The sequence below is a fragment of the Taeniopygia guttata genome, chromosome 3 (genome assembly GCF_048771995.1).
Source record: "Taeniopygia guttata chromosome 3, bTaeGut7.mat, whole genome shotgun sequence".
NCBI classification, from domain to species: Eukaryota; Metazoa; Chordata; class Aves; order Passeriformes; family Estrildidae; genus Taeniopygia; species Taeniopygia guttata.
In genome coordinates this window covers 56,525,119-56,539,070 of record NC_133027.1, presented here as the reverse complement: position 1 = coordinate 56,539,070, position 13,952 = coordinate 56,525,119, and the positions used below count along the sequence as shown (strand labels likewise).

The 13,952-nt window shown below is 37.7% G+C and overlaps 1 protein-coding gene across 1 annotated transcript in view; it reads left to right on the top strand.

The window, feature by feature from the left end:
• The window catches only part of MOXD1 (monooxygenase DBH like 1), a 49,961-nt gene that overhangs the window by 14,075 nt on the left and 21,934 nt on the right, over positions 1-13,952 (top strand). Inside the window, exons 3-4 of the mRNA XM_002189776.7 lie at positions 322-489; positions 837-920. Coding sequence (XP_002189812.4) covers positions 322-489; positions 837-920 — 252 coding nt within the window. The remainder of the gene's footprint in view (positions 1-321; positions 490-836; positions 921-13,952) is intronic.

The window sequence follows — 13,952 nt, the reverse complement described above, 5'->3', positions numbered from 1 at the left end:
CTGTTCTGCCATTTGAAGATATGATTTCAGTTCACAACATTAGGGAAGGAATCTATCAGAGAACTATTTAATTTCTGTTTATTTCTAATCAACCCATTGAGTATAAAACATTATTTATTTCAAAGGCCAAATTTTAGGTATCTATCAATTGTAGGTATCATTAGGTAGGTAGCCATCTACCATTAGGTAGATGGCTGCTCCTCTGGAAAACACTGTCATTGTTTAAGTACACTTATGTCACAGCTATTGTAGGGATTATAGGAACTGCGTAAGGAAGATGTTGCTCCTATCCCTTGTGGACATCTTTCTTTGTTTTTTCAGGAGAGCACAGTGCGGGTAATATGGGCCTACCACCACAAAGATATGGGAGAAGCAGGTCAAAATTACCACGGGTCTAATCGAGGCACAAAGAGTCTGCGTTTGCTGAACCCTGAGAGAGAGGAAGTCTCATCTGCCTCTTTGCCATACTTTGACTTGACAAACAAAGACGTAAGTTACTCCATGCTGTGGGTTTCTGTGGAGATGGGAATAAGGTGGTAGCCAAAGCCTTGGACTTACACAATGAGTAGTGTGACTTTTATATATAATTAAACATAAGGAAGGAATTCTTCACTGTGAGATTGATGAGGCATTGGAGTGCACTGCCCGGAGAAGCTGTGGATGCCTCATCCCTGGAAGTTTTCAAGGGATGGGGCTTGGAGCAACCTGGTCTAGTGGAAGGTGTTCCTGCCCAAAGAAAGGGGGTTGGAACTGGATGACCTCTAAGGTCCCTTCCAACCCAAACCATTCTGTGATTCTATGATAATACCGTGTTCATGCCCTTTTTATTAAGACAGGTGCCTGTACCGGACAAGGACACAACATATTGGTGCCAAATGTTTAAGATTCCTGTACAGCATGAAAAGCATCATGTGACAAAGGTGAGTGATTCAGACTCAGAAATTTTAGAGGAATTTAGATAATAATTACACTTCAAATCAGTTCTTGCACTTTTGAAGATTTTTTTCACTGCTTACTGGAGGGAAAACAAGACCTCTTATCTGTATTCACAAATATGGATCAAATGTTTATCTGTGTGTGCCCAGAACCTGGCTCAGGTGTGCCCTGACAACTGCCCTGATCCGTGACAGACCCTCTTTCTTTCTCCCTCATCCTCTCTCCCCTAAGAAAATAAAGTTGAAAATTATTTCTGTCTGTAAATATTTCTGGCAAGGACTAAGTTAAATTCTCTAAAAGCATGTTAGATCAAGTTTCTACTTTTATATAGGAATGTAATGATTTTCTTTTAACAGATAGTGTCTTTAAATTAAAAAGTAATTTAAATGTGACGTTTGTTCAAATAGAGGACGCAGTTCTTATTTGATTCCAGTCACCTTTCTTGTGATGATCAATATGGAGCCAGGTTACATCACATAAGAACACACACCAGTATTTTCAGCAGTTAAAAAGCTAAATATTATTTCAAAAAGAGATGAACTTTGTTATTTATTTAAAAAATAATGAAAATGTGTGGATAAACATTCACACAGGGTCCTAGGTGATTTGAAAACTGACATGCATAAACATGTTTTCCTATAACGCATTTTATAACTTTTCTTTCTGTTTTAAATTGAAAGCTTAAGAGTGCTGAGGGAAAGATGATTCCCACATTTCTTCCCAAAAGCAATATACTGAAGACCTTATGAAACAACAAATTCTTGTTTTTCTAATATGCTGAAGATAGCATAATAAGATAGTTCTGGCCCTCATTTTTGAACCCACAAATACATTAAGTGTAGAATTCTCTTTCTTCTGTTTTGTTACAATTGTCAGTCATATTTCTTCAGTGCATTAACTAAGACTGAAATTTTAAATTAATTCAGAGAATATTAACATGTGATCTCAATGTCTGTACAATAAATACCTGTAATTATTCTGAAATATTGTATGTTTCTGCACTTTATGAGAATGAACAATTGCAAGGCCCAAATTTCTGCCTTCAAGTACTTGATCTTTAATCACATTTTGTGAAATTTGTGACAGCTAACTTCACTGTATGAAATGGGGAATTTGCTTATGTTACAATATGTATGTCAAGATCCATAGTTTTCTTCTTTCAAGTGAGAGACCTTCAAAATGGTAGTATCAAAATAAAGCTTTCCATGTTAAATTTGGTGGAAGTTGTAGATATTTGCTGTTCTGCTAAAAAAGTTCCCCAGAAGTATTCATTATATATAATTTCTGAATTTATTCTCTAAATGCTTTCCATGACTGCACATTTGGTTGCTCGGTCTTTAAAAAAATAGTGTTCGGTTGAAGCCACAACAAGATTTTAGCTCAGAAATACATCAGCTGATTTTTCAGAATAATTTTATAGTCTTTATTTTTTGCAATAACTTATAAAGAACATTAAAGTTCTAGAAATCATATTTTCAAATCAGCATATTTTTATAAAGTTAAAATTTAGAGTAGAATCCTCAGTGATTTTCCATCTTCAGAAAAGCAAGAAAATTTCATATTGTTGCTTAAAAAATTTTAGAGAGAGAAAAATGAATACAGACTGAAAATAGATTTAAACAGGAACACTTCCTTAGCCTTTCTTTACCAGGGCACAACTTATATTTTCCTATAAGTGACGTTTATAGATGCCACATAGAGGGTTGTTGTGGAATTGTATCTATGTGCTCTTGCAAACTGATTAAACATTTCCTAAAGCCTACTGATGCACAAAGGATGGGGCTTATGGCTACTGGGGAAGATATTAGCTGTGCAAACAGAGCTTGAGTTTCACAAAGGGGAGGGCGGGTGAACTCTTTGCCCTGATCAAACTGTCCGGGTTAGTTAAATACTTACATAGATGTTGAATTCCTTCTGTAGCACAGTTTTCACACAAACCTACACATCTCATTTTTACAGACAGAAAAAAAGAGGTGTAGACATGGTACAAATTAGTCTGTGGCATAATTTAGTCTACTTCAGTAATGTACATGTGAGCTGCCTTTGGACATTTCTGTGCTCCTGTACAATTTTGAGCTGCACTGCTCAGTTTAGCACTTGCTGGACAATGTGTGCCATCAACTGTGTGAATTTAGCTGCACTGATGTGTAAACCTGATGGCGATCTGGGGTCTCAAGTTGGTGCATCAGCCACAACTAGAATTTTCTTTCTAAGTTCCACTGTTCTCTATTATTTCTTCCTTCTTGAAAATTGCTCTTAGCACTTTATAATAAAGTACTTTTTAAATATCAGTTTTATCAGGAAAGCATGACGTTTTAATGAAGGAAACTGAAAAAAAAATAGACCTGCCATTAAAGGTAGATGTCAAAGCTCTTAATTGCCTCCAATTAACAAATACCAGATTCTGAATTCAGATTCTGATTTTAAAAGGCTTTTTTAATGTCTATTAAAATTGCATTATTTAAAAATACTATGCTGTAAAGCATAATATATTTAAGGTATTTTCAAATATGTTCTGTAAATACAATCTAATGGTGCCAAAGCTGGGTACCTGATAACATGTGGGTCTTAGGGTTCACCTGCAGTAGTGTTTTAGTTTCTTCTGTTTGCACAAGATGAAGAAATAACTAGGGCAAGAGATCTCAGTATTAATCAAAGATAAGTTATGTAAGACCTTAGGTCTTTTCTTTCTCTTTAGATAATATTCATGTTACTTTCCAAGAACCACAGGTAATGGGAAACAGCATATTTTCATTGATCAAGCTGCTCTACATGATATGTAAATTGTGCAACAGATAAGATTGTAATCTGTTCATCTCAGAGGTAGAATAAGGACATGGACAAGTAATTTCTCTTTATGCTGCATTTACCAATGGAGAGCAGATCTTCACTGCAATAAGGGGACACCCATCCAGGTTTAGAACTTCTCTGTTAAATCTTCTGTTTCACATTTCTTGAAACATTCTTCTCAGGGAAGAGATTGTGTCTTCCTATATATCCCTACAATGCCTTCTGTTTCTAATGCCTCCAGGAACTTCTGGAGAGACAGCTTGTAATAACATGCCTACTAAGAAATGAAACAGCTTCTTAATAGCTGGACATAATAGTGACAATAGTGATAGAGAAAACAAGCAAAACCAGGCACTGAGCTGGTTTAGTGGCTCTAATGGTTTACATCACTCCTCAGCTTTAAACTGCATACCTGGCTGAATTGTGACTCCTTAAAAATTTATTAAACTTCTACAGTGTTTCCCCCAGGAGTGTTTTCTATTAACAGAATCAATTATAAGTGTAATGATTTTGAAAATAATATAGGCAGAACAGATGAAAGGGCTTGCTTGGAGGTAATAGCAGGCACTCAAATCAGATGTTTGCAGGATGGCTCTAAGGTGGTCCCAGAGTGGTGGACTTTGGCTGCTATTCACATGGAGAGCACACAGCTGCCTGCCTGCAAACTCCTCCTGCAGCTACATGTTCATTGGCCTGTTCTGCTGCTCTGAGCTTCAGGCAGTGGTGCATGCCTCAGGCTCACTACCCAAGGGATTTTCACTTTTCTCACATGCAGAAGTTAGCCGGGAACTTCTTCAGAAGTAGGTTTCTTAGGAAAAAAGCTTTCCACTTATTAGCCCAGACTTTCTGCAATAGGCTTAAGATTATGTCGTGCTGGGATTATTTGCAATTCTAAGTAAATGTCATTATTCTGATTAAAGGGTCATGAATGTACCCTTTAATCACATCCGTAAAGAAAATTCTCTGGTTTCACCAACTGCACCTCAGGAAGAAACTCTACTCCAGCAAGACCTCTCAGAAGGAGGGAGAGCAGGATCCACTGGTAGAGCAGACACACAGGTCCACACACCTACCTTTGCATTAAAATGTTTCTGTCTCCCTGCTAAAGCCATGCTGAGGGCAGGTTCCTGGTGGGGGAGAACCCACATAAGCAGAGACAGTGCTGCACCAGGCTGGGAGCAGGGCTGACAGAGGTGAACATCCCATGGAGCACATCCTGAAAAGGGGTCTCTGCAGCATCCTCCCCCTTGTAAATTACCTAGTTTGTCTCTTTCTTTTTGCTCATTCAATTGAAGAAAAAAAAAAGTTATTCAGTGACAGCTGACTGGATCTTTTGAAATCTTGTCATTTTTGTACTGTTTAGTGTCTGATTTTCATGGTTGTCACTGTGCATGTATCTGTGTGTAACATATACACATCTCTCTATTTTGACAAGTTGTAAGATTATTTGCTGAATTTTTTTTCCTCACTGTGAGCAGCCATCATGGAGATGTTTACATCTGCAAGACAGAGAAAATCACGAGAAATACTTCCCAGTGTTTCAATAAACACAGCTCTTGCTTTATATTCAAAGCTTCTTCTTAACTGCTTTTTCTATATGTGGTTCTATAGATGCAGCTCTTTATTATTACTATCTTTAGTTTGGGTTTCAATACTCCATGTCTTCTGTCATTTAAATTTACCTGTATTGCTTATTCAAATAATTGCATCTGCTAAGGATTCATTACTCTATCTATTCATTACACATTTATATCAGGTCTTCCATGTGCTTGATTATTTTTTCTGCTGCAATTAAAATACCTTAAGATACAGTGTTTCTTCTACTGTCTAGATTTTCTGTGAATCCTCTAGACCTGTGGTTTCCCTCTCCACCTGACAAATTGTTTAATGCTGTGTGTAAAAAGCAAATTTATAGTATATACTGGTGAAAGATTGGTATGGATATCCTACATGCCAGACGTGTCATAATCTATTTGTGTGAAGCTTTTCAGCATAGCATGCCTGTGCTAGTTCCAACACTGTAAATTTCTCCCCTATGTTCTCTTAATTTCTTTTAACTGTGTTTTCCTCAGGAAAAGTAGTTCCTCAGTCTTCCTTAGTAATAATACCCTAGTCAAAAACATGTCAAATATTGAGTTTTACTCCAAGAGTAGGAAAAACATTTTATGTAAAATGAACCCTGAAATTGGGTATTATGGCCACTTAGTTGTATCTGCATGTCTTTTCTATAAGAATAACTCATTTTTCCTTAGTTCTAAACTTTATAGGTTGTTTCAAAACTAGTATAGACAAAGAAATACCAGCAAAAATGCTGTGATGTTGCTGTGCCCAAGATCATAAAATATTTCTGATTTTGGAAGAGCACATTTGAAATAAGACATCTAGTTTCAGAGGGCATTTGTCATTGGAAAGGAGGATAGTATTTGCACTTTGTAAGCTCTTAGAAGTTTTGGTTCTTGCACAGAGCAGTCCTTCCACATGCGTTATTTGAACCTGCTTATGAGAATGGTGTGAGCAGGTTTAGCTCTGCTGAAATGGGGAAGAAGCCTGGAGATCAAGCTGTGTGGTCAAAATTCAGTGTCTCTTCAGTACCACTCATGAATACTCAGGCAACATATTAAAGACAGTAAATGTTCAGCCACAGAGAGGGGCTTCCTCTCATTAACTTATCTATGGGCCTGAGCTAGCTGCTTAATTGACCTTACAGTGGCAAAACTCGTTGTTTGTATCATCCTGTTTGTATCATCCCATTGTCAGAAATGTATGAGCTCAAGCGTCTCGTCTATGGTTCAATCTCTCCACTGATGGATGAGAGAACCCAGATTACCAGCCTGTACAAGTAACTCCCAGATGAATGAATCAGAGGAGATACATCCCAACCAAAAAAGTCAGAGGAGAGAAGAGACTGTGATAAAAGCAAAAATTGCAAAATAATACTTTTAAAAAAATTTGCCTGTGGGAAAAATTAACTTCTCTCAACCACAGCCCTGTGTAATGTTTTTGGCACTAAGCCTATGATGTGACTAGTGAAACAGGCTTATCATGTAAGTAGAAAAAAACCCTAATTATTTAGCATTAGCTGAGAAGTGTTACATTAGGCATAGTTTTATATCAGCACTAAAGTTTTCCATCGCTGATTTCCTTAGAAGAGGAAGCCTCTTTTCAATTAAAGGCAGGCCTGTATTAGAACACACCAGCAGCTGCCAGTTAATCTTCATGTTCTGTTTTGGGGCAAACTGATAAGGAAGTAAAAACTCCAAAAAACTTGTTGTCAAGGGTAACTGTGCTTTTTGACAGTGGAATGCTTTAGTAATACCAAAGACCCCAGTGTGAAAATACAAAGGGACTCCAGTTTAAGAGACTGATTGATTGGAAGCCAGAAGGGCAGCTTGTAGCCAGCAGTACCTAAATGAGGGCACTGATTTTTAACTTGAGTGATAGCAGACAGTAACTTCTTGTTACTCTCTGGCCTGAACTTTTACATTTTGCTAAATGTGATAACTCTAGCAAATTGCATCATGCAGCCTGACATAAACAAATGTTCTATATTTTCCCATGCATTCCCCTACAAAGCAATTTCAGCCCCGGTAAATTAGACTGGCAACCAAACAATCATCTTACACTGCAGAACTTGTAAGCTATCTGCCCTTTGATGTGCAGGGCTGGCTCTTTGGTGCAAGCCTGAATTGGCCCATTAGGCTTTGCAGCGCTAAAGATTCATGTAACTGAACAGGCTGAAAATTAAAACTTTCCCAAGCACTGTCTGAGGAAATAACAGAAATGCATAATTCTCTCATATTCTGCTAAATTATTTCATATGTAAAATTGTTTAAGGTATTTTTTCCATTCTGTGATCACAGATTAAATTATATATGAACACAGATTTTGCTGTTCTACTAAACTTTATATTTCTTACATATTTTTATTTTGTGGTAGCCTTCTTTCATTTCACTTGTGTATCTTAACTATAAGAATTATTAAATTATGCAGTTATTGCTGCATTATTTATTCCATACTTGGCATGCAAAAATAACCTACTTCTGTCATCAGCAAAGTTGAATGTCTATTTAATTTAATCAATTTTCTTCGATTTTTGCTTTCTAAATAAAAACAACATCCATCCATTATGGCAGTGTATTGACCATGGTGATAAGAAAATATGTGTGCTGTGTGACTCTTTGGTAAAATAAAAGTCAGATGACAGCAGCCTTATTTTAAAATTTGACCAAAAATAAGCATGGAAAAGGGGAAAGTACAATTTTTGTGAAGATGTCTGAGTTTTACCTCCCAGTTCCGAGAGGATTTGTGGAGTGATCCCCAGGAGACCATTGCTATTTGTTAGCCTCATTTTGTCTTGTTCCATCCACGTCTTTATTTTTTTTCCTTATCCATAACTTTATATATGATTTTAAAGTAAACCTATGACTAGGTGATGGACTGAAAAAATAAGAAAATTGTCTGCAGCCAAACATCCAGCACTTCTTATCATAGCAGGCAACAAACACTCCAGAGCAGCATTTGGCCTTAGATGAGCAGTTACAAAGCATCTTTTGTGCGAATACCAGAACAGCAGGCTCGTAGGTAGTAAAATCTCTCTTGATGGGGCTTGTGTGGATGGAACAAACAAACCTTGTTCACAGAACAAACCTTGGTTCTACTAGTATCTTGGCATTGTTTCTGAAGATCAAACTTCTAATTCGGACAAATCACATTGTAGCAGCATCTTAAACAAATTTTCAATAAGGCAAATTAAATTTCTCTAATGGTATTTAAATGGAACAGAACTTTCTATTCCCATCTAATTGAAGTATTTTTCTTCAGAATCAATCTTTTAATTTGCAACCCCAGCTACTGGTGGTAGTTTTCAGAAAATGATACTATGACTCTCTCCATCTTTGCTTTCCCCTGCAGTGCACAGTAGTCACAGCTATTAACAGAGCATAGATCCATAAACACCACATTAGTAGCAGTGAAAAAATAGACAGACAATGGTCAGAAAAGGCCTCCCCACCATGTCCTCTCACAGCAGACTGTATTGGGTTTGCATGGCTATGTTTTGGTGGCAGGGGGGCTACAGGGGTGGCTTCTATGATGAGCTTCCAGAAGCTTGCCCCATGTCCAGCAGAGCCAATCCCAGGTGGCTCCAGGATGGATGTTCCACCTGCCAAAGCTGGGCCCATCAGAAATGGTGGGAACGCCTCTGTTATAACAGATCCAAGAAGAAGAAAAATAAGAATTCTTGTGCAGATGTAATTGTAGCTAGTGAATAGCAGAGTGAGAAAGAGAAACAACTATTCAGACCCCAAGGTCAATGAAGAAAGAGGGGGAGGAGCTGCTCCAGATACTGGAGCTGAGATTCCACTGCAGCCCCTGGTGCAGACCATGGTTAGGCAGCTGTGCCCCTGCAGCCCATGGAGGATCACAGGGATGCAGAAATCCACCTGCAGCCCCTGGAGGAGTCCATGCTGGAGCAGGTGGATGCCTGAGAGGAGACTGTGACCCTGTGGGAAACATGTTGGAGCAGGTTCCAGGCACAGGCCTGTAGGCCCATGGATAGAGGAGCCCACAATGGAGCAGGTTTCCTGGCACCTGTCACCCTGTGGAGGACCTGTGTTGGAGCAGCCTGTGCCTGAAGGACTGCATCCTGTGGAAGAGTGACCCACCTTGGAGCAGTTTGTGGAGAACTGTAGCCCATGGGATGGGCTCACGTTGGAGAAACTCATGGAGGACTGTCACCCATGAAAGGGACCCCACACTGGAGCAGGAGAAAGACTCTTCTCCCTGAACAGTGGGAGGAACAAGGTGTGATGGACTGACCATAACCCCCTTTCCCCTTCTTCCTGCACTGCTGACCTTTCCATTACTGTGTCTTAAGTTGCTGGGACTGAAACTGTGTCTTTCTGTTTTATGAAGTGCCAATCACAGTTTTGGTTTATAGATTACTGCTATGGTATGATTTTAATACAGAATTTAAAAGAACCCTGTAATCTGAAAATAGCCCTTCTTCTGTGACTTCCTGCCTGTGTTGATGGGTAATGAAGTCCTGCAAAAGGGTATACCAGGATCTGACTCTGGGTGAGAAAATGTGGAAATAGAATTAATGTGATCATTACTTAACTGCATTTATTTTCTAAGTCCTCTTATGTTTGTATATCAACCCTGTAAATATAAGTTTTTAGAGGGCTATGAGCAATAGTTCCTGAATGTTGCTCTGGAGGCTGTCATGTCAAAATCAGGAGCCTTGTGCTTACTTTATCCCCTGCTTTTCCCTTCAAACTGAAGGTGCCAGGGTGTGCAGGTCAGTGCCTCCTCTAGGGGCTCAGTATCTGAATACCTAAGGTTTTTCTCACAGATGGTCCTTTTTGGTATCCCCTCACAGAAGTCAGCATGTCATTTTCAGAAAACGTGTCTCCTGGTAGTGTACTTCTGCATGTGCAAAACAAGAAAGGGACATGTCAATTCTCATGTGTTCTGTCTTCAGACAAAGCTACACGCTCACTCACGAGCAGGAGGAGAAAAAGTATGATACTATTTTAGCTGCATGATTGAGGGGATTGTTTTGCAGTTCTGCAAGAGAATTAAAACCTCTGCCATTGCAGCCTCAAAGAGAAAAACTTTGCTGTGCACGAATGGTGATTCCATGAAGAAATGGGAGTAGTTTCACTGACTTTATTATTTATACTATTCAAATTATATGTTCCTCTTGAATGATTATAAACTCTTTATTTGCTACCCATTTTGGCCTTAGACTTGAAACATATTTGGTTACATATTACTTTATTATGATATTGTTTTCATAAGGAAGTAATGATGTTCATGATTAATTGCCAATTATTCTGCTTGAAGTGTGTCAATTGTGCTGAGAGTCTATGGCTATCCTGAAGACCACAACCACTGCCAGTGGCTCTGCTGCTTAGGAGTACAATGAGTGTACTGCCAGGATGCATAACCAAAAGAAACCTGTTTGTGCTTGACCTGAGCTTTTTATGAGAATGCTCCTCAAGGTTATACTTCTTAACTATTACTAAATGCATTATCTTAAATCTTCAGGCATATGTCAGGCAGAAACAATGTTTTATTGGTATTTATTTCAGGTATACTTCTTTTGGATTTAGTCTAAACGACTGTAAGTCTTTAAAGTCTGAAACTCCTTATGAGTAGCAGAGTTCCAGGCAATTAATTAGGAATAAAAACTTAAAAACAGGCATGATGACAGAGAGAACAAGAAATCCTAAACACATCTCTGACTAGTTTTTAAATGTTTGGGCTTATTGTTTGTTATGTTTTTGATTCCTCTTAATTAAAATATTTAAGTTGCTCTGCAGAAATTCTGGATGTACAGTGTAATTATTAGTAGCACTATATGGGGATAGAAGGATTTATGCAAATTTAGATATATAGCCTTCTCTCCAAGCTAAAAGCACAGCAACCCTTAAAATTTACCTAAAAATACATATTCTTTTCCAATAAAAATTCTAAAGCTTAAAACAGATGTATGGTAATTACTTCTTAATGTTGTATAGTAATAAAACCTAAATAAGAGCCTTAGTTGAACAACACAGTCACAGAGTAAACAAACCCTTTTTTACAACAAGAACAGGAAATATCTGTGCTTTGAATAAGATTTCCCATTCCCATGGTAAGGACATTTCCTCCTCAGTTATGTTAGAATTTTTATTCTACATTTAAAAGAATACTCCAAACCAGGTAAGCCCAAATGCCAACAATAAAGCTTAAATCAACCAATTAATTAATCAATCAATCAATCAATCAGATAACATTGTTATTTAAAATTAAAAACTTTCACTTTGGGGGGAAAAAAGCCCTCCACACATATTAAGTACAAATCACACAAATTTCAATGCCTTAAATTGCATAGAAGTTTCAGTCTGGAAAACTTCCATCCTCAAAGGAAACCTTACCTAATCACATTATGAGATTAGGGCTGGGTATGGTTTCTGTTGCCTGGGCCTTTTTCTTGTCTACATCTCTGTTTTTATTTAAATACAAAAATCAAGAACTGTCACTAATGCTCAGGTTAGATTTTTCCCCATTGGAAGGTATGAAAAATGTGTATGAGAATAATTTGGGTTAACATTTTTACCTTTGAAGGATGATTCAAGTTAGGCAGTAATGCTCCCTGTTGTACCTCAGATGTACCCCTGATGACCATGAGGGAACCAGAAGCAGTGGCTTTGCTCTATTTTGTGCAATTTACTCACCAAGATATACACCTTTTAAGTGGCACAGTATCAACTCAGAAGCACTTGGAATAGAGAATGATTTAAAGGGATTTGTTAGAGGTGATGACTGAATTCAGGGTCTAAATTGTACAGTGAGGGAAACGAAATGAGGACTAAGCTGTGTATGTGCAAATGATCTCAGGAAAGATTACAGCAGCTAGTGTACACTAGATTGCAGCCAGCTGAGCACTGGAAGTGTCTCTTTCAGCTCTAACTATTCTGTGGCATTAATTTAATTCTTTTTGACAGATGGGGTAGGGTGGAGGCATGGGGAGGGTGGTCTCTGCCTGACCCCAGAATGCCTTAACTCTGGGCTGAAAGTCTGCAGCAGATTCGTGTCCCAGATGTGACACTGGTGTAGGCAGGCTCTTCTGGTAACATGAGAGAGCTGTTCAGTTGTTAAAGTCCTGATCTGCCTTGCAGTCATGGGCTTCAACATCTACCCCAGCCTAGAGGCGTGTTTCCAGCCTTTTTTTTAGCTCAGCACACCTCTAGGTTTTATGCAAGGAACAGTGTTAGGCAGCAAATGTCTGGTGGTTTTCTTTCAGAATGTTTATAGGAAAATAAAGCCATATTACTGATAGATTTTTTAATGGAATACATAGGTTTTTTTTGTCCTGAATAACACCTAACATTATAAAGCAAAATATTTTAACTATTTGCTCTGCTGAAGAAAAATCTAAAACCCTAAATGAGATGTTTTAGATAACTATTTGATCATTTTACAATTATATTTTAAAAAAATTCAGAAAAAATCTCATTCTAATGAGAAGAAATCATCTCACCCTTTGAAAAAGTTTTGTAAGTCCGATAATTTTTTAATATATATGCTTGGTACACATTTTCAAAAGAAGTACAAAGACCAAAGTAATCAGTAAGAATGAATGTAATAGTTCCTCCTGATGAGGATAGGAAGCAGAGACCCTATAACCTGGTCTTCTGTGAAAATTTTCAAGTGAAATCAGCCAGTACACATTTTCACAGCCATCACTTTTTGCTCTGAGTTAATCAGAGACATGACAAGTTCATCTAAATGAATTAACCAACCACAGGCTAGAAAGTCTTCTAGATGTAGCAGTGCTAGTATAAAAGTAAAATTTTTAGTCTCCATTTTGAGACTAAAAAATTACATTTTCTTCCCTGTGTCACCACTGTCTACCTACATGATGTGTTGTGTTGTGCAAGGCTGCAGCCTTATTCAGAATCATTTACGTGGCAATATATCGCACCATTGTGTCTTTAAAATGTAAGATTAATTTGGAACTACCTCTTTGAGCCAGAAAAAAAAAAATTTGTTGACATTTTAGTGTAGAAACATTGTTGCGAGCAGATCAGAACCATGTTGCTGTTTCCATATATAAAACTAAAATCAGGTTTTTTGTTTTCTGACATTTGGTGGTCCATATTTTCCAAGTAGGGACACTGTGGTGAGACTATGGATATATTTTAATAACTTTCATCATTTGCACAAGCAGGCATAAAGAACAAACTATGTTTATTACTATCAAAGAAATCAGAGCAAATAAAAAGTCAGAAAAACAGGAATAAGCAAGAAAGACTTCCAGGTTTCTGGAGATGTTTTTAACTTTTAGGAAATTTAACTTCTTGGACCACTTTGAACTGTTTGCATTTTCCTCCTGTTTAATACATCACATATTAGTATCTTGACACTGCTTATCATCAGCTTGAGATGCAAGGCATTGTTATGTTAAAATTTTGGCTTCTTTTATAAGGAAAAAAATCCCAAAACATATGACATTGTTCAGACTGTGCAATGGATAAAGTGATAATAGGAAACAAAGAAGAGAGGAAGAAGAACTGAGGACGAATAAGCCAGCTCGGGCAGATATAAACATTTTCTTTGTTCATGTGATGTCAACCTGTTGACTAAAACAAGGCTTCTGTTGAAATTAGAGGTGAACAGCACACATGTCATCTGGCTTAACATTATAATGACTAGAATTTTTTTTATTTTTGTATTTT